Source organism: Peromyscus californicus, unplaced genomic scaffold, assembly GCF_007827085.1.
Source record: "Peromyscus californicus insignis strain IS unplaced genomic scaffold, ASM782708v3 Scaffold_6__1_contigs__length_162567912, whole genome shotgun sequence".
Classification (NCBI taxonomy): Eukaryota; Metazoa; Chordata; class Mammalia; order Rodentia; family Cricetidae; genus Peromyscus; species Peromyscus californicus.
The window spans coordinates 159,390,925-159,414,872 of record NW_026294584.1 but is presented as its reverse complement, the minus strand read 5'-3'; the positions used below and the strand labels follow the sequence as shown (position 1 = coordinate 159,414,872).

The following is a 23,948-nucleotide window of genomic DNA, read 5'->3' as shown; positions in this document are numbered from 1 at the left end:
CTAAAACACCCGAAGCTCTTTGCACATACTGTAGTTTTTGCTCTAGAATGCTTTGATGGAGATACTCTTGCTGACACATGGATCTACAACATACTCACCAGCCTGAGTGCTTTCCCAAAAGGACAGATGCTTAGCACTACTGTCAATAAACAGATTAGCCTCCCAATCTGGGATAATGCATATGAACTATGTAAGAAACTGAGTCTGAATATGTAAGTTCATGGCTGGTTAAGTTCAAGTGGAGTAGGAAGGTTTCCAGAGATACGTTCTACTTTATTACCTTGGGCCAGAACTGTGGGGTCCTGCATTTTCTTGTACCTGTTTAGGCACTGCCGGAGATCTTCTATTTTGCGATCCTGTAAATAACATAAATCATCACCACTACTACAGTTTTCAAATGGTAAAGGTAAGTACTGTGCATTGTTTACATTATTTGAAATTTTTTTTTCCTTTTTTTGTTTTTTGAGACAGGGTTTCTCTGTGTTGCTTTGTGCCTTTCCTGGAACTCACTCTGTAGACCAGGCTGGCCTCGAACTCACAGAGATCCGCCTGTCTCTGCCTCCCGAGTGCTGGGATTAAAGGTGTGCGCCACCACCGCCAGGCTTGAAAAATATTTCTAAACTTTAGTAAAAGTGGCAATATCTGTATTTTTCCTATGTGTATCAGAGACATAGAGAATCTGATCTTACAGATTCTTTAACTTGCCATCTTTAAAAATAAAACTGATACAACAGCATTTAACAACAATAACAAAAAAAATCAAGGGCCAGTGAGATAGTTCAGTGGGTGGGGAGACCCAACATTAAGCCTGATGACTTGTATTTGATCCCAGTGGATAAAATTCCAGAGTTCAGATCCCCAGCAACCACATAAAAGCCAGATATGGCAACGGTAACCTCAGCACTTTGGGGAGTGGGGAAGAAAGATAGAACCGGATTCCCTGAGCCTGCTGGTCAGTCAGTCTAGCTCAGTCAGCCCCGGGGTCACGGACTCTGTTTCTAAAACATAAGATGGAGAGAGAAGAAGAAGACACCTAAAGTCAACCTGACCTTGACTTTTGGTTTTCATGTGCGTGCACATGCACGAGCACGTGCATGCACGCACACAGACACACACACACAGAATGAAGAGAAAACAGAAAAGATACGAGCATTGGAGAAAGTCGTAATAAGAAAGAAAAACTGTCTCTTAGGCATTTTGTAGTTTTGTACTCCTTGGAATTAGTCTTTTGTGGGAAATGTCCCTTTGTTCTATTCACTAAGGGACACAGTAGAGAGTGGTCCTGGTGTCATAAGCTGAATCCAATGGTCGTTAGGCAACCAAGATCTGTGAGGTCAGGTCGGTGTTGAGGAAGGCACTGAAAGCCAAATGTGGGTGAGGAAAACAGACCACAGCCAAGACCCCGAGTGCAAAGGCAGGGCCCAGGGATGACCCACGGGCCTGGTCCATGTCTGTTTTCTGTTATTTCACCCCTCAGGAAAGTTGAGACAATGCCAGGTGTGACAGAGCTCAGGAATGTGACGAAAGTAACTCAGTTTCATGGCAGTGCTAATGTCTTCTCTCTCCGTGGCTGTGGGCACCTCTGTAAAGTTGGAACGCCACCCTGCAGAGGTCATGTCAGCCCGGAATTTCCAGACACATTATGGAATGTCCTTTCTCCTCTCGTCTGCATATAAAGAACTCTGATGCTCTCAATATTTTCTAAATTCAAGTGGGGAAAGGGGGCCTCAGGATTTCCTTGGAACCGGGCTGCTGTCCTCTCTCTACTGTGTACATACAGACACAGTCACAAGTGACATCACTGAAACAGTGCATACTGGGGCAGGAGAGACAAGGACGGCCCCTTGATGTCAGTGGAATCTTGTGTATGTCCCTGTGTGGCTGAAGTGGCTAAGGAATTGTATGCAACAGTCAAAATGGTGCCGCAGATCATAAACACACAGTGACATCGTGGTCTCACTTGGTACCTGCAGATCATAAACCAACAGTGACATCTTATCTCACTTGGTACCTTTTCTTCATTTGCTGCCATCAGGGACTCCACAGCCTTTTTCATTTTCTGTACTTCAATGTCTGAAAATGATGAACATCATTAGGAGGTACTTCAGCTAACCTGTGAGAGAAACCACATGCTCTTCTGTCCGAAAAGGTTCAAGGTAAACATGGCAATGACTCTCTTTTACGGACACTAAAAGGTGAGAATGTTCTACCTCACCCACACAGCTGTCACCCCAATCAGACAGTGATGTGGGTAGGGGAAAGCAAGCCACCCTCTCTCAGAGAAAGAACAAGATCTCCCTTTAGACATTGAGGATGAAATGTGGGCACAGCAGCAATGGCAGCACCAAGTCTTCTAAAAAGGAAGCCATGGGCAGTGAGTGAGAGCAATGGACAGTATTCACAATGACCAAGGCAGAGGGATGGTACTCAGTCATAACCAAGCTGGAGATGCCATGGTAAGAGCCTGAGCGGTGGTGTTCACATGAGTGGTCATGCCCAGAAGCCAGCTGCAGTTCCACAGAAGGAAGAGTAACTTGCTTCATCCGTAAGCCTCATTTCTAACACTGCTCTAAAACAGAAATCAAGACACAACAGCCATGGGGTGCAGAATGTGACTTTCCTTAGAATCTGACAGCCAAACACAAGTGTTACTTGAAAAGTGACGAGTTTCAAAGCCGGCAAAGCCCTGGCTGTGACTCCACAGATGCGCGTGTTGTCTTGCCTTCTGCTCCCGTGTCACCCACACCAGAGAGCACACTTGCTGAGCTCACTTCTTTGTGTGCCCTGTTGCACTATGGGGAGTGAACAGGCTGCGGGAAAACCTGTAAAATGATCTTTTCCTCCTTACTTTATGTCTGTGCAGCCTGTGTGTGTGTGTGTGTGCACCCTGAAGAAATGGAGGGCTTAGTGATGAGCCTGTGTGTGCACCGTGGAGAAATGAGGGCTTAGTGATGAGCCTCTGTGTGTGTGTGTGCACCATGGAGAAATGGAGGGCTTAGTGATGAGCCTGTGTGTGTGTGTGTGTGCACCATGGAGAAATGGAGGGCTTAGTGATGAGCCTGTGTGTGCACCATGGAGAAATGGAGGGCTTAGTGATGAGCCTGTGTGTGTGTGTGTGTGTGTGCACCCTGAAGAAATGGAGGGCTTAGTGATGGAGCCGTGGCACACGCTGAGGGACAGGAATGTTTAGACATGCAAAGAACCAAGTGGTGCGGCTGGCGGATGAGAAGCTGATGGAAACACGAAAACCTTACTTTTCTCCTTGAGCTTCTTTTTAACATTCTCATCTGCACAGGAAAACCCATCGGATTGGAAGTTAGCATACATTACAACAAAAACGCTATCTTCAAAGTCCCAGTGTTTGGTTTCCTTTTCTAAATGCTAGAACTCTAATCTCAAAAACAACCCCGACTGTGAACCACTACCACGTGACTTTGGGACGGCAGCGTGGTCAGTGCAGTACTGAGCCTGGGGAGGAACCACTGCACACTCAGCTGATGGCGACATCCGAACCTAAGCTCTCTGAACCTCAACCAACCATGATGTGGATTGGCCAATGCTGCTCTGGCAACGTTTTCCAAGTGTCAGTTTGACACCTGGTCCTCCTGACTACATGCCACATCCACCTGAGCACTCAAGTCCAACATCACTGAAAAGGTCTGTCCCCGTTCAAGAAGACAAGTCCACTGATGACATAGTCAGTATCCGGATCAGACTGCACGAGGGTTCTACACCCTGTGTTTAGACTCTGAACTACGCTGGTCCTGCAGTGACAATGAGCAGTTCAGACTAGTTCCAATCCCCAATTGGGTGTGGGCAGCACTCCCCAAATACATCTCTAGCCACTACTCACTTAGTGTCCATTCTATTCTTAAATTCTTTTTGTTGTTGTTGTTGTTTTTCAAGACAGGGTTTCTCTGTGCAGATTTGGAGCTTGTCCTGGATCTCACTCTGTAGACCAGGCTGGCCTTGAACTTACAGAGCTCTGCCTGGCTCTGCCTCCTGAGTGCTGAAATTAAAGGTGTGCACCACCACCGCCAAGCCTATTCTTAAATTCTTTAAAGTGGGACTGTCATTATGGTTCAGTGGCACAGCATGTGATTAGCAGATTCAATCCTAAAATTATGGCCGATTTCTGAATGTCCTATAACATTATTTTACTTATGTCACAGGAAGGTACACCCACTTCTCTAAAGCTTGACAAATTGAGTTTTCTGATGGATAAGGAACTGGGTATAAAATGCTACTTGTTTCCATATAAGACATGGCATGACAAAGCTCCACAAACTGGAATCTGGCTGTCCAAATGAGTTAGAAATTGCTCCAGTGTCCAGCATCGTGGTTGCCATTGGACATATTTATGCAAACATGCATACATATATCACAAAGGAAGGTAAAATCTGATATAGTATTCCAGATATTATACATATTATATTTCAAGATTTTTGAAAAAATAATCAGGGTCTCCCTGTGTCACCCAGGCTGGTTTCCAACTATGATCCTTCTGCTTCAGCATCCACGAGCTGGGATGGCACCTATGTGCCACTCCATCAGACCCAAACCTAAGTTTCTAAAAACACATGTCACTGGAGTTGTTTTCCTATTGTCCAATATCAGCTCCTCTCCTGTATTTCACAGGATTTGAACAGAGCAAGTGCTAGTCAGTCAGTCTTACCTCGATCAAGGATTTCGATCCCTTCTCCTTTCATCTTGCAAACCAGCCTCTCCTGCAGTCTTTTTACTTCACATTCCTTCTCTTCCAGTTGCTCTTTTAAAGATGCCAATTCATCCTACAAAATTACAAACCCATTTTAAAACAGTAGACTATGGCAGAAGAGCAATATTTACAGAGCATATTGGCCCTTTGAGTCAATATTTAGACTATGGGAATGAGACAAAAATCTGCAAAAACTTACACACAAACACAAATTAGACAGAGGCAATGGTAAGCACTACTAATATGAGTAATTTGTAATAATTACAGTGTAATTGTTTCAAGATTGTAAGTAAATGTAAGAGGAAAAGGAAGACTAACCAGGACAGGGTATTCTCTAAAGTTCCACCTACATTAAATCAAAATGTCTCACCAAGTTAGTCAAAGAAGATGGTCAAAATTAGATACTTGTCATAAAAGCAAAAATAAAATACAAATTCAAAAAGGTTTGCTTGACTTCCTCAGCATTTTGAGGTGACACTCATGACTCAGTAGCCACAGGGAGACAATTCAGGGGTGACTGACCAAATCATGGACTAGAGAACTCACCCTCATCACTGAATAAGACAGACTCCTGCAGCAGCGAGAAAGAGGAGTCTAGAGAAAAAGGACTTACAGTCTTCCTTAGGAAATGGCATACATGCAAAAGCTGCTCAGGCCACTGATGCAATTGCTAACATTTTAAATTTCAGTTTTGACTTAGAGAGTACTAGCTGTAGCAAATTTATATTTTACAGCTATCTGTACATGCAATGATGGAAAATCCACCCAGGAGGCTAAGTTGGCCCTGTACTCCTGACTTGTGGTAAGGGTGGAGTCAAGTTCAGAAACCTTCAGTAGCCCTGCAAGAGGTTTCTTCCCTGCCATAATGATGAACTCATACACACTGACCTTCCAGAAAACCTTAAAAGAGGAGACCAGGCCTCAGCTATTGACGCGGAATTCTTCCACAGGTGAACTTAAAACAGTTATTATGCTCAGGGTCAGACGGTCTAAGAAATAAGCTTATAAGCCAATACTTTTATATTTTACCTGTTCATTATTTACACTAGAGACCTCCTTGTCCTATAAATCAGGGTGTATGTATTCTTAATAAACAGGTGACATACACACACACACAATGAATGCACATGCTACTAAAACACCATCACAGCAAAACGACACAGGCCAGAAGGCAACAGCCACGGGGCTCCCACCAAGTCTACTACACCTTCAGTGACTCCCATTTTTGCTCCATCCGTTGCTTTTCATACTGCATCTGACCCACCTTGATTTTCATGCTAGAAAGTTTGGCCATTAAAGACTGGTAGAGAGACAGAGGAGTGAGAGAAAACGAGGCAGAAAAAGACAAGCTAAATAACCAAGAAAACAGCATCACTTCATAAAGAAGGTTAGCTAATTCGGAAGACCAGGCTGTGTCCTGTCAAATTAATCAAGCCTTGGGTTTTATTGAGAACTCTAGCATGTAAGCTCAGTGTCTCCAGCTTCAGGGAAACACAGTTTACTTGTAAGATATGTTTGTTATCATGTACTAGTTAGAAAACATTTTTTTTTTTATAATATTTTCACAGAATGGCAGACCATGTTTAAAAAAATTTTTTTTCAGAAAGAAACTTACTTTAGTTGACTTAAGTTTTTTCTCATACTGAAGTCTTTCACTGTCCATTTCACTGACTTTTAACCTCAAATCATTGATCTCTTGTATTAGCCCCTGTCAAAAAAAAAAAAAATTAGAAAAGGGTATATAAGCACAGTTATCAAGGGAGTAGCCAGGAAGCCCTAAGCCAGCAACAGCTCCTCAGATATGAGTTGTGAGAACCAGTCCTAACAAAGGGAGATTCAGTGAAATTTATTCCTAACAGTCAAAGCACATTTCCACTAAAACACTAACTTAAGTTTCCAGGACCTTGGCCCCAAGTGCCGGGATTATGAAAACAAATGTAGCCCTGACTCTGACCAGGAAAATGCTGTTCGTGGAATCCTTGGACCAAGTGCCCATCATAATGCTAGAAGGTTGTGGACCTTTAAGAGGTTGGGCCTGCAGGGTGAACCTTTACCCATTAGAGGCATGTCCCAGAGGGGATTGTGGGACCCTGGCGCCTTCCCCTCTTTTCTGTTTTCTGTCCTGAGGTAAGTAGTTTTTCTCTGCCATGCACTTCATGATAAAGCTGGCTCAAAGGCAATGGGGCCCATTGATCATGGACTAAAATCTTCAACTGTCTCTTTATAAGCCATCTTGGGTATCTGTCCAGTGGTGATGAACTAAGATCTCCAACCACCTCCTTAGAAGCCATCTTGGGTATCTGCCCACTGATGATGGACTAAGATCTTCAACCACCTCCTTAGAAGCCATCTTGGGTATCTGCCCACTGATGATGGACTAAGATCTTCAACCATCTCCTTAGAAGCCATCTTGGATATCTGTCTGTCCCAGTGGTGTATCTTGTTTCCTTTCTGTTGCTGTGATAAAATGCTCTGACCAAAAGCAGCTTCAGGGAAGAAAAGGGTTTATTGGGCTTATACTTCCAGATTACAGTCTATCACTGGGGGAATCAGGGTGGGAAGTCAAGTCTGGGACCTGGAGGCAGGAACCAGATGAATGCTACCTGCTGGCTCCTTCACTGGCTCACTCGCCTGGATCATGCACACTTAGCTTTCTTATATAGCCCAGGAGATGGAGGTCCCCACAGTGGGCTGGGCCTGCCCACATCAATTAAGACAAGCAAGATGATTCCTCACAGACATGTCCACAGAAAAACCGGACAGAGACAAATGACTCAACTGGACTGTTGACTAGTGACTCTAGGCTGTGTCAAGTTGACAGTTAATGCTCACGAGGACTAACTCACAAAGGCAGTTTAACACCCGACTCAAAGCCACTTAGTGCCCATTATATATTCAAACCATCTATGGCCCCACCTCCGTCACACACACCTGAGATTTTCTCTGGTGTAGTCATTTACCTTAAGACCCTTTTCTGTGACACATCAGTAGTTAGTTGAAGATTTCTATAATTATTTCCCCAATCTACAAAAATACAGACTCAAATTTAAACCAAGAATCTCAACCTGAAGGTAGATGAAGGCCTTCTATGTGCGTGTATGTGTTTTCATATATTCATATATCCAATACAATACAATAATGTAATTTTATATGTGCAAAATTTAAAAAATCCAAATGATTCATAACAATATAATATAATTTAACACCATTTCTACTGTCACTTTAAAATATGCTTTTAAAACTGGCCCAAATGTTCTGAATTCAAATTTAAAGAGTCAGTCTCCCTCATTTGTTCATGTTCCCTGCACAGAAATCAGGAGCAGTCCCCTTCCCTTGGTCTTTTAGACTTTGTTACTGTTGACAGGCATCTTTGAACTCCCAGCAGGCACTGCTGTAAACACTGCCACTTCCTTTAGTGGTGACCGCAAAGACGAAGAAACAACCACAGAACACTGAACTATATCCTGGGGTCATTTCCTTTTTTTTTCTAAGAAAAACTATCCAAGGTAGGCAGTGGTGGCACACGCCTTTAATTCTAGCTAGCACTCAGGAAGCAGAGGCCAGCCTGGTCTACAGAGCAAGTTCCAGGACAGCCAGGACTACAGAGAAACCCTGTCTCGGGGGGAAAACAAAAGAAAAAGAAAAACCATCCAATTGTTTTCAGTGGCAATACATTAAATATGAATCTAAAATTCCAACATGGGAGGAGTCAGATATGACCATGACAAGTCCGACTGGAAAATGTGGCACTATATCCTTAAGGTTATATATGTATGTGTGTCTGTGTGTCTGTGTCCATGTGTGTGTCCGTGTGTGTCCGTGTGTGTGTGTGTGTGTGTGTGTGTGTGTGTGTGTGTGTGTGTGTGTGTGTGTGCTTGTGTGTGTGTACATATACACATTATTCAATTAGCTTATCAGTTCAGGCTCCTTTCAGAGCTCTACATTTCGGCCATCTGTGCTCACACCAGCAGGGGGCGCTGAATGAGCCAACCATCTCCCACTAACAAGTTCCAGGGCAGGCAAGTCCTAAATCTTCAAGGTTTAATGACTTTAATGCACTATTTTTTGGAAATGCATATAAGTGTTCCTTACTTCAACATTTTCTTAGAAACTAATATCCAAACTCTCTAAAATTCTCAAATAGTGTTAAGAGATTTGGGATTGCAGAAATAACTAGGTAAACGTTTTATTTTTAAGGAAACATTAAGCGAGAACATGTACATATTCCATTCTATTTCAACCTTTGAAGACTATTTTTATATAAAATCATAATTATCAAACACTCTGCAATCTGCCCTGTGAATATGTGTACTCCATTTTATCAATAGTGTAGATTATTTCATAGAAAATGATCAGGGATTGTGTTTCTTAGAAGTGTGTTCCTGGTGTCACTTGGAATCTGAATGAGAACATGTGAAAAGAATGGAAACGAGGAGAAACCAGGTACGACACAAAACATGATGTAGGTGCTGTTTTGAGATCCTACCAAAAAGGTCAAAACACCTGCTGTGGTGATATACTGTGTACCCTAATAAACTTTGCCTGAAGAGCAGAGAACAGAACAAGCCACTAGATCAAACATAGAGTCCAGGCAGTGGTGGCACACACCTTTAATCCTAGCACTCAGGAGGCAGAGATCTGTCTGGATCTCTGTGAGTTCAAAGCCACCCTGGACTACATGAGATTGACTCAGTCTAGGAGAGAAACAGCCAGGCAGTGGTGGCACACACCGTTAATCCCAGTACTGGGAAGCACACACGCCTTTAATCCCAGGAAGTGATGGCAACTGGTGAAACCATGGATTAGATATATTATTTCAGAGGAAGAAAACCAGTGTGGACCTGTCAGTCCAGGTCGCCACAAATACATTGTAGTCAAAACTATTTCTACAGAACATTTCAAACAAAATCTCTAAACAAAAAAACTGCAACTAGCATTTAGTGAAGAAATTTACAGTGTGGTTAAGGTTTATTCCAAGTTCTTTTTTATTTATTGTCTTTATTCTTTTGAGACAAGGGTTTCATGGTGTCCAGTCTACTCTCTGACTCTCTATGTCATGGAGGCTGGCTCTGAACCCCTGATCCTCTGCTTCCATCTCTCAAGTGCTGGGATTACAGGCACATGCCACCATGGCTGGCTTATTCTGTCTTTGGAGTGGTGCTGAGGATAAAACCCAGGGTCTAGTGAGCCCTGATCATGACACCTACCATTGGGCTACACTCCCAAACCTAAAATTTCTTAAAAGGAAGCAGGATGAGAGCATATTATAACTAGCTACCCCCCTTCACACCTCCAGGAATTTCAGCTTTGTCTTGGGTATGTGTGCACACAGGTTAAGAAGGGAAGGAGGAGGAGATCATGCATATTACTCACCTCTGTGTCTCTGAACCTGTCTTCATAATCCAGTCTGTCTTTCTCAACAGCTGTCAGTTTTAACTTCAAGTTAGAGACCTCTGCCATGAGCTCCAGCTTCTGTGTTTCTAAGGAGGTCCTACTCAGAAGCTCCTGTTAGAATTTCAGATCAACATTCACAAGTCGTTTTATTATAAATTTCTGCCGTGACTGCAAAGCAGCAATGGTTAAGTGTGGTCTGTGGGTGAAAATAACGGCCACAGAACAGCCACACACCACACTGCTGAGGACCACACGCTCTAATGACCCTCTTCTGAACAGGATTAAATACATCATCACGTTGTCAAAAGATGCATCTTTCCTTACACTCTCAAGCCTGATGACAACACGGCTGTACACAGTGCATGCTATGTGCTGGGACGAGGAACACACTCATAAGTGGTTCAGTCCCGGCAACAACCTTAGGAGGTAAAAAAGCTTATCAGCCTCATTGATCAGGGTTTCTAGGGACCTGGAAACTGAGGGACAGAGAGGTCACAAGCCTGTGGAGTAATGCAGGCAGGCAAGGGTGGCAGACAGACATTCAACAGAAGCAGTTTTGTTTCCATGTGCTCCATGTATAACTCTGTCCACTGTATCACAAGGCTTCTCATCTATAAACCCTATGTGCACACACGAACGCATGTGTGTGGGATTTTTTTTTTCCTTTGCCTAAAACCAAATCCCATGTAGTGTTTTATCATCTCATGGTTGAGAGCTGGAAATAATATGAACGCAAAAGATGAATTTACAGTTCCTGTAACACTGTATTCTATTCTAATTGTATAACTTTGTATGTCTCCGTGTTTTTAGACTCTGCTACTAGACTTTAAATGCACCAGTCTGTGGGATTCTGGAATTTACTGCTGCAGACACCAGACAGGAATGTTGCACCTCAACTAAAACAGTTCAGCAGGCCCCTCCCTCACTAGCTTTGGCCCATACCTGCTGCAGCATTTCCTCAGTGGCGTTCAGCTTCTCTCTGTGCTCTTCAAGACAAAACTCCAGATCTCGAATCTTCTCTCCCTGAGCCTCCACTTGGTCTGTCAACACACTCACCTATCAATTTAAAGCAAAAGACCGCAGTGAGTTTGAAAGGCTTTGGGTCCCACAGCATGCTTCATTCTCTAACTGGAACAAAGACAGACCACCCATCATTCAGGGTAGCTTAAAACATCCCAGACTTAACAAGATGACAGTGATCCTGCCCTCTGCTATTTATATTTGTTTCATGTGGATCAAACCCAGGGCCTTGGGCATGCTAGGTAGGTACTGTACCACTGAGCAACATCTGCAGCCCTATGTTGCCTTTTGACTTAAGGATTCCTATTCAATTTAGGAGGAACTTAGTTCTGATCCAAGATAAGCAATACTTTCCATATTAAAATCATTTCAGTTATAGAGTATATAGAGAAAATTTGATTTCTAAGGCAATGGTGAAGAACTAGTAGGGCAATGGAGGAAAGGCGGTCCATATTTGAAACAGACGTTAAGGACCACTCAGATCTCATACATCAATAATAAAAGAAGCAAACATGAATAAAGAACTCAAATTCTACAAGCTCGTTCAAGATCAACATGGTCCCAAATTTGTTCAAAGCCAGGGTGTGGCGAAGAGTGGTACACTGTTTCCAACATGTGTAGGACTCTGAGTTCAGTTCCCAGAACCACAAAGAAAAAAAAGAAAAAGCCAGAGTGCACCGCAACACACTCAAATGTCCCAAGAAACAGTGGGGTTCCTCTGTCGTCCTCAGGGTCCCATGCAGATCTACAGTCCCTCCTCAGGCAGCTGAGTAAATATTCTTTGATCCGGTCAGTTCAAAACATGAAAGTAAAGCCATGTGCTCTGTACTTGGAAACACCACAAGGAAGCAAACAAACACCCCACAGCAGTTTCCAGCAGCAGGCTCCACTCAGGATGCTTTGTGTGGTTCGTGTATCATTTTCAAAGCTGGAAGGTTAATGTACATTCAGGCTGAGATTTTTACACTACAGGTATTCACAGATCTGAATTTCTGGCTCAAAGTATGTAAAATTAGATCTGATGGTAACACAGAAAGTCATCTCAGGTGGCACTGAGTCTGACTGGAGGGGCTGAGTCAAGGACCGGCTCCTGTGGACTGGGTGACATACCCTTGGCCCTCCACAGCCAGCTCACTTACACTCCCTGTGTGGATGGCTAGCCTAGCATACCACTGCTTGTTTGTGAGATAGGATCTTAAACTATAGCCCAAAGTGGCCTCAAACTCACAGCAATTCTTCTGCCTCCGCCTCCTAAGTGCTGGGATTACAAACACTGACACCACAACTTCCTTCTGCTCTACCGTATTATTTCTGTCAGTAGTGAGTTGGGTTGTTGTACAAATGTGAATTGAGTTTTTCATTTTCAGTAGTCTTTGGAGGTACAGTTTTCCCTTGGTATCTGAGTGGGGCTGGCTCAAGAATCCCTGCAGATGACAAAGTGTGAGTGCTCAAGTCCCTTCACAGAACAGCAGAGTGTTCACTATAGTCCACACATCTTCCTTAAGCTCCAAGTCATTATGAGGTTCCCCAGTACAATGTGAATGCACATGAACAGTTGTTATATTGCAATCCACTACAGGTATGTCCAGATCTGAATTTCTAGTTCACATGTATGTAAAGTCAGATCTGATGGCACGTTCACTACAGGTACTCTGTGTCCACATATACGTGATCCACAGTTGCAAGGACCCTGCATGTCCTGAGAAAGGAACAGCCTGGAGTACCACTTGCCTGAAGAACGAGGGATTCCTTGTCATTTTCTAGACGCGCTAGCCTTTCTTGATAGACGTCTCCATTCCCAGGTAGGTGTCCATTTGTCTGAACAAGAAAATAACATAGATAAGGTCAACTCTCCTTTAGGATAGACATGTTATGAATCAGTAAAGTGGATATATTTTAAATTCAAAAGGTCTGAATTAAATTCAGCACAGTTGTCACTGCCATGGGTGGAAAATATGAGTTAATTGACTTCAAAATGAGTATGGCAGGCACAGTGAACACTTACATACAACTGAGCATCTAGACACAACTGACTGACCTACACCATTTCTGAGCAAACAGAACACAATTTCCCTTTCTTAGTTTTAAATATACTGCTATATAAAACACTGACTAAAAACAACCTGGGGAGGAAAGGATTTATTTTACCTTATAGTCCACCATACTGGAAGTCAGGGCAAGAACGGAAGCAGAGGACTTGGAGGAACGTTGCTTACTGGCTTGCTCCTCATGGCCCACAAAGCCTGAGGAGCTTATAAGCCATATAAGCCTTTCTTACACAACCCAAGACCACCTGCCCAGGAATGCCCTCACCCTCAGTGCACTGGACCTTCCACATCAATCATTAATTAGGAATATGCACTATAGACCTGTCTACAAGCCAATATGATAATGGAGACTTTTTCTCAGTTGAGATTTCTCTTTCAAATGACTTTAGCTAACCAGCACAGACTAAGAAGCAGCAGCCGCTGGAATGCTCCAGTGGCCACAGGCAGGGGGCATGCAAAGTTCTGAGTAGCGGTAGAAGACAATACTCCATTTGACCCTGAATGACTCCTGTCACTAATTTTGGGTGGTTATGACTTGTGATGTCCTCCCATTCCTACCATTCCATCCCCAGGCTCTACACAGGACTGTCAGTGCCTGCTGATGGAGCAGACAGGGGGCAATGTCTGCCAGGATTCTTCCTGCTCACTCAGCTCTCCAGTCACAACATGAAGGTTCTTGCCTAGAAAGCCTTCAGAAGCCCCCACCCCCGCCCCCACACACAAGCTTAAACACTCAGTCTAAAGTGATTTTCCCTGATGGCACTGACTAGCTAGGCTACCAGCTTTGTAATCATTTTCTATCTTGGCTAAACTAATGTCTTATGTGTTTATTTGTTCAAACAACACTATGATCAGCTACTAGGCAAAACCCGGGCATCAGCTTGTACCTTCCCGGCATCTGGCTCAATGCTCTCCCACGCTCACCTTCTCACTCTTCTCAATGCTCTCCCACACTCACCTTCTCACTCTTCTCAATGCTCTCCCACACTCACCTTCTCACTCTTCTCAATGCTCTCCCACACTCACCTTCTCACTCTTCCCAATGCTCTCCCACGCTCACCTTCTCACTCTTCTCAATGCTCTCCCACACTCACCTCACTCTTCTCAATGCTCTCCCATGCTCACCTCACTCTTCTCAATGCTCTCCCACACTCACCTCACTCTTCTCAATGCTCTCCCACACTCACCTCACTTCTCACAGACATTTTTTTCTACAGATTTTATTTTTATTTATTTTATTTTTGAGACACCATTTTCCTATGCAGCCCTGGCTGTCCTGGAATTCACTATGTAGATCAGGCTGACCTCGAGCTCATGGAGCTTCACCTGCCTCTGCCTCCTGAATGCTGGGATGAAAGGTGCGTGCCACTGTGACTTACTTTTTCTTCCATTTTTTTCATATCCAAGTCATGAAAGAGCAAGACCCATAAAATTGTCACTCTGAAACACAGTAGTAGTGTGGTGGTTTGAATGTAATTGGCCCCCATAAGCTCACAGGGAGTGGCACTATTAGGAGGTGTGGCCTTGTTGGGGAAGCATGTCACTGTCGGAGTGGGCTTTGAGGTCTCATATATGCTCAAGATACAATACACCCGGTGTCTCAGACCACTTCCTGTTGCCTGTGGGATCAAGATGTAGCTCCTTTTCCACTCTGAGCTCCTTCTCCAGCACCATGTCTGCCTGCACACCTCCATTGTCCCTCCATGATGACAATGGGCTAAACCCCTGAAACTGTTAAGTCTCCCAATTAAATGTTTTCTTTGTAAGAGTTGCTGTGGCCATGGTATCTCTCCACAGCAACAGAACCCTAAGACAGAGTATGTGAGACACCACCCCCCACTCTCCTTCCTTCTTCCATTGTCCTTCCCTCTCCAGGATGCCACTCTGTAGTCCAGAAATATCCCCCTGCTTTAGCCTCCTGGGATCACGGACATGAGCCACTATGCCCAGCTCATGATGTGTTCTTTATAAATTCATTTAAATAGCTTATAGCCACATTATATATTTTATCCAGAGGATTCCCTAAATATTCCTCTAAATACAACAGAGATAAAAGCCAAAAGGAATCCAAAATAGACATCCAGAATTCAACTGAAAAGTCCATCCCTTCAGAGTTAGAATCAGAAAAAAAACCACAAACTGTGCACTCTTCTTCCCCAGGCACATTTGATGGGACATCTATTATTTCTCCAGAATTAACCTGCATCTATTCTACCTCTCCAGTTTCCTAGTTCAGTTCTGGGAGCGACAGATGTCATGTGTTGAAAACAAAACAAAATGGGAGAAGGAAGAGGAAGAAGGGTAGGAAGAAGTGGGGAGGAGGAGGAAGAAGAAAGGGAAGAAGATAGGGAGGGGAAGAAGGAAGGAAGGAAAGGGGGAGGAAGAAGTATGGGAGGGGAAGAGAGAAGAAAAGATTAAACTGAGGGCATTCCTTCTGAACATGTTAGATTATGTTTCCCAAGAGGCCACAAAAAATTCAAAAGCTAATTCAGCAAGTGTGCAATGCATGTTTAGAGTGTGTGTAGTGTTAGTATCAGCTGTTCAGCCACATACCTGCATCATTACCACTGCACAACCCTGTTCACATTGTTAACTAAAGGGCCCAGAATTAACTTACAAGAGTCTGATGGAGTATGCGGAATGACTTACAGGCCCCAGGGACCATGAAAATGAAATGTTCATAACTCCTTGAGGACTGGCTTCTGGAAAACAGCCAGAACACTCGACGTATGTTCTTAATCTATGAGAGTGCAGAGGCAGACCCTGGACAGCTTTCAATTCCTCATTCTGATTACATACATTATGAGGCATCTGTTTCTAAAATCCTATGCAAGTAATGTTTTATAAACACATTTCATTAGGTAAAAAAAAATATGTTCAGTGAGTGTAAGAGGTAGAACTTTCTCTTTTGTCTCTCTTTAAGAGACAGGGTAGGGCTCCATATGTTGATCAGCCTGGCCTGAAATATCTGGACTCAAATAAATCTCCTGCCTCAGCATTCTGATTAGCTCTAACAATAGTCATGTGCCACTGAGTCAAAACAAAAGTATCCATTCATTTTTCCTCCCATGGTTCTGGATGATGTTTGAACCCAGGGCCTTACATGGACACAATCATCACACAGAAGCACTCACAGGATCCACTCTGAACTATACCCTGTTCCTTTATTTTGAGTGCAAGAAACTCTAGCCAGATTGGCAGCATTTTCTTTCAGGCCAAATATTATACAGACATGAGATGTTTCAAAATCAGTTCTCCAAAGTGAAATGCTGAGAACTGATTCAAAATGAGCAAATGAGTCAGAAATGTCCTGATATTTATAAGTACTTATAATACTCAAAATCACCTGGCATTTCTGAAGCATTAGTAGTCTCCACAGGAACCACAAGCAAAAAGTCTTAGGAATTGCTATATAGAGTGGTAAAGTATTTAAGTAGATAAAGAGCTAGTCTGCCCACATGACCTCTTTCTTCCTGCTACTTCTGTTTAAGAATGTTGGAGTTAAGCCTGTGAGGTACCTGTCACCTCTGTCCTTCCTTCAACAATGATCCACCTCCCATGTGACTCAAGGCCTTCCACCCAGTAGCATGCTCTCTGAGTTCACACATGCATTTCACCTCTCTTTTCCTTTTTTATTCTTTTCTTAAACCTTCCCTATCTGCCTACACTTGGGTCTATAAAGTCTTCCTTGAATGAACGGTTCATTCATAAACTACTTACAGCACTGGACAAGCTCCGAAGCACCGTGCTCAGTGGACCACCCCTGCCCCAACAGAGACGCTGCACTGTGAGCGGTTCTTTTAGTCTGATAGGAGTGCTTAACTGAACGACTGCTGAAAGAAGGAACAGTGCTTAAGACCCATGGGTTGAGTTTAAGATGAGTAGCTGGCCTTGCTCCAGTCACATTTCTTTTAAATTCAGTACTTCATGGTGGTGTGCTGCATTAGTTCACATCCTCCTTCAGGAAGACCCCTCATCATCCCTCTTTCCTGTCTTCCCCGGGAGCCTTGGTCTCCTGTGTCCCACAGACCTGTAATTGTCATCTCTTCTCATTTTCAGCTTCTTCATGTAGTAAGATTTCTTCAGTTTTTCTCTCAACACTGACCCAAAGGCTTTGTGCCTACTTCTGCCCACCTCCTGATCTCCTTGCCTAGGTTAACCCAACGTTCATAACCAGCTCTACCTCTTCCTTCTGATACTGTGTGTCATTCTCTTCTCATCTGATGGCCCCCTTTTCATGTCTTGCCCTCAACTTCACAAAACAGCTTTTTACCACATTCTGCCACCGATGGCCAATCACCAAATTTATGTGAACTGATCATTGTCACGGCTAACCTTGGTGTCAACTTCACACATTTGGGAAGAAAGTACCCCAACCAATGAACTGCCTACACAGAACTGGCCTGTGGGCCTGTCTACGGGGCATTTTCTTTACTGCTTTTTGGTGTAGGAAGGCCCAGCCCACTGTGGGTGTGACCACCCCTAGGCAGGGGAGGCTTGGACAGCATAAAAAATGTAGCTGAATGTGAGTCAGAGAGTAAGCTGCTAAGCAACTGTCCTCCAGGGTCCCTGACCCGATTTCCTTGGTAGATTGTGACTTGGAAGTGCAAACCAAATAAACTCTTTCCTTCCAAAGTTGCTATTTATATAACACCAATATGTAAACTAGAACAGTCATTTATTCTTCCTAACAGTTTCTTAGTGTAAAACCCTCCTATATTTCTTTTCATTCTCCCAGGATTATAAAATATGATACACATCATCAAAAACTGTATTCACTACAACTTCTTTACAGATTCCTATGTCCAAGGCATTAAAGACCACCCTGAGTTACTATATTTAACTCCTCTGAAACGCATTCAGGTCAGCCCTTGATACTTCAGTGTGTTACAAGTCTCACTGACAACATTCAATCCAACTGCCTAAGTCAACAACAGGAGGCACGGTACGCTCCGCGGCCACACGGACACTATATTCACTTAAGGAACTTATGGTGTTGGTCAGGTCTTCCTGGCACAATCAGGAGAAAAATATTGTCCCTTCACAGTTATAGAGTCCTGGAGCCAGCCAATAATCTGACCTGGGAATGTGGCTTTTCTACACAGATGAGGGCACGGCCCACCCTGCTTTCATGTCTGTGCCAAGTGTTACCAGCACAGCAAGACTAACATGTAGGAACTGCTGGCATCCTGTCACATGACTGCTTCACCATGGCCTTTGTTACAGGTCATTTAAGACACACACAAGAGTCAGAGGGAACAGCTACCTCTATATGCAGTTCAGTCTCCACAGTTCTCAGCTCACCAGAAGGACAGCCTTTGCCTGTTTTGTGGTTGTGTTTCCCCTTCAGTCTCCTGGTTCTATTCATCGCCATTATCTCCCACCTCCACCTTGCTCTGTTCTGAGCTCTGTCTAAATCCCAGATCAGCTAGGAACGGTGGCACACACCTGCCATCACAAATTCTAGAACCCGACCAGTCCAGTCCTGAGCTAATGCTCATTTGTTACCAACCAATTTACGTTGATTTTAAGTACTTTATTAGCATACACAATTACACATAATAATCGGCTCTGCGCACGTGACATACTTGGAGTGCATTTACCTTTACTATCTGAGCTCCTTCTGCTCAAGTACCCCCAGTTTTACTTTCATCTCCTCTTTTGTCTTTTGAATGAGTTTAACTAGTTACTTACAGGAGCATGGGCAACTTCAGAGGCTACACACTGAAGAAAATGCCTCTCCCTCCCCGAGCAACCACTAACTGCCTCCAGCTCCTCTGGAAGAGGCAGAACTGCGGGCACCCCTCCCCTCTGTGAGGGAATGCTGACAGGCCCAGTCTTGTGCAGGTAATCACAGCTGCTGAGTTCAAGAGTGCAGTGGCCAAGCCAGCCCTGAAGACACATTCTACAGCACTCCACCCCTTTCTCCAGCGCTTACTCTTTCTTCCACCTTGCAGGGCATTTGGACTTTTGAGTGCAGACAGTATGACTCACCTTTGAGTGGTGGCACGGCTAATAAGAGAACTCAAGCAATCTGAGATGTTTTGCCTTTGGAAACAGATGGTGCCTGTTTGTAAGACTTGACATTTGTTCTAGGAGTGTCTCCCTCAGAGACTTAAAGGTCCAGGTTTGCTGCGGGGTTTGTGGGTATCTCAGTGCTCTGAAATTCACTGTTCCCTGAAACATTTCTCAGCCTATTCCTACTTCCTGTGTCTTTACATTCAGCACACACTGAGAAAGGAATTTATTACTGGCAAGAGGATTTTCTCCTCACTCACACAAAAGGCCACCAGTGGCAGCCATGGCTCAAGAGGACCTGTAGATAAATGACATGTGCCCAGAACACTTTCTTTAACATGTGCTTAATCTAGTCTATTAAAATATTTCTGGCCGGGCGGTGGTGGCGCACGCCTTTAATCCCAGCACTCGGGAGGCAGAGCCAGGCGGATCTCTGTGAGTTCGAGGCCAGCCTGGGCTACCAAGTGAGTTTCAGGAAAAGGCGCAAAGCTACACAGAGAAACCCTGTCTCGAAAAACCAAAAAAAAAAAAAAAAATATTTCTGAAGAATGAGGTGCACCCTCAGTGATAGGGAACTTGTCCAGTGTACATGGCTCTGGACTCCATCCCTAGAAATACAAACAAAATTCTGGTGGCTCGAGAGATGGCTCAGCAGGCAAAGTGCTTGCCACATAAGCATGAGGTTGGCAGTTAGGTCCCCAACACCCACATAAAAGCTGGGTAGGCACACCAGCATGCCTGTAATTTCAGGGTAGGGAAGGTGGGATCTGAGATAGAGGATCCCCAGAGCAAACTGGCTAGCAAGACTAGCCGAATTGGTAAGCTCTGGGATCAAGTGTGAGACCCTGACTCAATGTATCTGGCAGAAAGTGATCAAGGCAGACACTGAATATCAAACTCAGGCCTTCATATGTATATACATGCAAACATGTGCACGCCCATACTCAGGTTTCTACACACACATGAGCATACATATACACACACACACAGAATATTTTTAGCACAATGATAAATTTAATAGTGATAACGGAGATGCCTAAATTTAGGCGACAAGCTAGAGCATGACTTTTTTGGAAACTGCCAGTGGCGGAGTCATTGACCACCAAGCCTGCTGGTTAGGTGTACTGGCTGCTCACACAATCTGGAAAACTCTTTCTATGGCCACCATCTCTCTCAGTCTCTTCACATTCTGGTGCTTATCCAGAAGCTGCATTCTGAGAGATGCTTTCACCACCTCGTCTGAAGTTACATGGATTCGTTCTTTCTCCCTGCTGGAGCTTTTCTCAACACTCACCAAATTCTTTTTTTACTATACATTTGCCATGTTTATATCATTTGTTTCCAGTTTTCCCAACAGCATGTCTGCATCATGAGTCAGAGAAATTTGTTTTCAAACAACAAACCAACCCACTGTACTCTCCATGTCTACAGCAGTGTCTCAAGTGCAGCAGGCACTTGGTAACTGTACTGGGAGTCGCTCTATGACTGACCAAGTGTGATGTGCATTCATAAGACAGGAAAAGGCTCAGAGTGCACTGCTGGGTGGTGACCGCTGGCCGGTTTTTATTTCAGGTTGTGTTCTGTCTTCATATCTGACATTTTAAGCTGAAGAATCCAGAAAAGGACAAATACTTTTCAGAACCAACAAAGATTCCATTACAACAATAACATTCCAACAGTAACAAAATACCCATGGATCTGGAGAGGTTAGAGTTTTCATTTTCAACTTATTCAGGCCTAACTCACTGTGTCTATTCCTTTTCCCCATCCCAAACTTTCCAAACCAAAGTAAATGTTTTCTCTCAGGCACACAGAGAAGGAAAGAGGAAGAAGAAAGAATAAGGAGGGGAAGGAGTGGGGAGCAGGAGCAGGAGGAGAGAAAGATGGTACAGGACAAGGTCTGAAGAGGAGAGCAGAGGTGGGTGTGGGAAGAAGAGTCAGGAGTATGAAGGAGCACCACCGGCCTATCACAGTGCACCTGGGCCGGTGCTGAGACTCCAACAGGAAGAGGGTCTGACACTTACAATTTCATGACTTCTCCATTAAGTATTTCAGAATCAGGATGTATGTCAATATATTAAAATGGGGGTGTACATACATACATAGTTCAGCTGGGATCCATTCTTCCCTTTTACTCTTTATTACGAGGGTATCTAGAACTGTTAACCCACAGATACAGAAAGACAACAGTGTCAAAAGCAGGGATGGCATCTCACAGCAGACTTGAGTTTTCAAGGTGAAAAGGCTTGTTCTGGTAGAGGATGGTGAGGTCTGCACCAGTGAGGTTGTGCTTAGCACTTCTGCACTGTACACTTCAACAGTTAAAATGGTAATTCTAGAACTAAAAATAAAACAACCCTTGAGATAAAAGTCAATGCCATCAGAGTTGAAGGAACACAAGGTGTCAGTTTAAAGTGTCCCCTCCTCTAGGCTCATGGGTTTAAACACTTGGCTCCCAGCTGGAGTTGCTATTGAAAAGGTTGAGGAAATTTTTAGGCATGGAACCTCACTGGGAGAAGTGGAACACTGGAGGAGGGCCTTGAGTTTTGTAGCCCAGCCCCACTTCCTGTCAGCCCTCTGCTTCCTATCTGCTGACAATGTGACCAGCCGCCTCACACTCCGATTGCCACATGTTTCACACCGTGGTGCACTGAATTCCTTCTTAAATCCTGAGCCAAAATAAACCCTTCCATCTTTAAGATGCTGTCGTCAGGCACTTTATTACAGCAAGAAAAGTGCCTGAGACACACAGAATCCTAGCACATTCCCCACTGCACATGAGAAACGGCCCCAGTGACAAGTAAAGGAGGTTGGTAACTGGGGGAAGGCAGTGGACGGCAAGACGGCAAACTGGAATTCTAAGGTGGGCTTACCTCACAGATGGCTCTCTTAAGCTCCGTCAGTAAAGGGAACACGTGCTGGGCAGCCCTCCCTGAGCCTGACAGTGGGCAGCAGTAGATCTTACAGATGGAGAACCTAACAGGACACCTTTCCACAGAGGGAAAGGATACTGGCCCCACCATAAGGGATCATCATTACATCATTACAGATCATCACAGCATTTCACTTCTGGTGGCGAGCAGATGCTTCTGAGACTGCAAAGATGCTCCCAGGATACTTTACAGTCACTTGTTAACGCTTCCAATTAAGCAGTTAAAGTCTTCATTCCTGTCTAATGGTGGCCAGCTTGGGAGTCCACGTCCTCTAAGAGATTCTCATCTTCTCATTAGTGCACTGGGCATCTGCATTTGTAATTATCACTCTTGCCAGGTCTGGAGCACCCCTGGCTCCCCAAATGCAGGTTACTTCTTTACTAATTGCTGCCACCTCCTTAATTATTTCATGTAATTGGCAGCTGGACACCTGCCTGTAGTGCCAGTTCTCAGGAGGTGGAATGAGAACTCTAGGCCTGTCTAGGATCCCACGTCTCGAACACACAAACAAAGGTAGCTGGACAAAATAAGGCATGCGCTAATAGCTTATCACGGGAAGGGACAGGGTGTGTAAGCATAAATCTGTCTTAATGGTATTTCTATAACTCTATGCTTCTAAAGAATGATGACATTTATGATTCAGCTCCTGTGGATGGAAAAAAAAGTCTATCCAATAGGAAACTTGCTCAGTTACTGAGGCAGAACAGAATTCCATTGTAACATGAAACATTACAGTGTTACGCAGACATGACTAATGTGTCTATCAAGCCCTAGATTTTTTTTCCCTCCAAGACAAGGTTTCTCTAGGTAGTCCAGGCTGTCCTAGAACTTGATCTGTAGACCAAGTTGGCCTCAAACTCAGAGATTCACCTGCCTCTGTCTCCCTAGTGCTGAGATTAAGGGTATGTGCCACCACTGCCCAGCCAAGCCCTAGATTTAAGGCAGCAAATAAAAGAACATATCTGAGTCAAACACACAGTTTCTGTTTATCTTAGGTGTAACTTGAATAGTGTCACAATGCTTTTTCTAATCCAAGACTGTGATGAGCAGGACCCAGAGCTGCAACAGCAAGGAGGTCAACCGTAAAACAAGGTAGAATGGCAGGTGAGTCTCATTATTTTTGCAGTTTAAGTTACGAGGCAGTCTCACAGTCAGGAGAAGTTACAAAAATTCCATTTTTAATGAAATGAGTGAAATACTAATTTAATGTCTGCAAATCAAGGATGCTAACCTGTGAGGTAGAGCACAGAAATGAGGCATTACTGGCCAGCTTCTGACCTGTTAAATAATCATCATATAAGGCTGTCTTATTTCTACATTTCAAAAATAAAAATATTTCAATCCCAAGTCACATTTTTTAAAGGGTGAAAATGCAAATGTGTATAATTTAGAGTTCATCTGTGAGATACGCACTCTCTGCACTCTCCGGGCCTCTGGCTAGTCTTACTCTGTTGCAGACGTCCAGCTGCTCAACCCAGGGCCTTCTCTCCAGCCTCCTGCAGTGCTGCTCTGCAGCACTCTGCAAGGCCCTTCCTTTCATGTGCGCCTCCGCGATGTTTTCCCAGGCCTTGGCAAACAAGGTCCTCTAAGTGATCTTAGTCATCTGTGTTACACAGCAGCACACTGACACACCCCAGCTGACATTAAAGCAACTGTCCTGGGGCTTCTGGGAAAGCTCCACAATCAGTGTCCACAATCACACTAACCAAGTCAGCTGAGTTCTCAAGTGGGGGTGGCCAGTGCAGAGTGGCAGGTGAGAGAAGAACCTTCACTGCACTCCAGGCAGGTCTTAACGATACCATTGCGGACACTCCTCTG

The 23,948-nt window shown here is 44.1% G+C and overlaps 1 protein-coding gene across 9 annotated transcripts in view; it reads right to left on the bottom strand.

Moving 5' to 3' along the window:
• The window catches only part of Ppfibp1 (PPFIA binding protein 1), a 152,909-nt gene that overhangs the window by 30,981 nt on the left and 97,980 nt on the right, over positions 1 to 23,948 (bottom strand). For 3 of the 9 annotated variants that reach the window (XM_052719318.1, XM_052719317.1, XM_052719319.1), the window contains exons 4-12: positions 12,863 to 12,949; positions 11,054 to 11,167; positions 10,091 to 10,222; positions 6,333 to 6,425; positions 5,925 to 6,017; positions 4,676 to 4,790; positions 3,255 to 3,287; positions 2,012 to 2,073; positions 281 to 356 (exon numbers count right to left, since the gene is read on the bottom strand). In XM_052719318.1, the coding sequence (XP_052575278.1) occupies positions 281 to 356; positions 2,012 to 2,073; positions 3,255 to 3,287; positions 4,676 to 4,790; positions 5,925 to 6,017; positions 6,333 to 6,425; positions 10,091 to 10,222; positions 11,054 to 11,167; positions 12,863 to 12,949 (805 nt within the window). The remainder of the gene's footprint in view (positions 1 to 280; positions 357 to 2,011; positions 2,074 to 3,254; positions 3,288 to 4,675; positions 4,791 to 5,924; positions 6,018 to 6,332; positions 6,426 to 10,090; positions 10,223 to 11,053; positions 11,168 to 12,862; positions 12,950 to 23,948) is intronic. The other 6 variants (XM_052719320.1, XM_052719321.1, XM_052719322.1 and 3 more) reach the window with 3 other exon arrangements.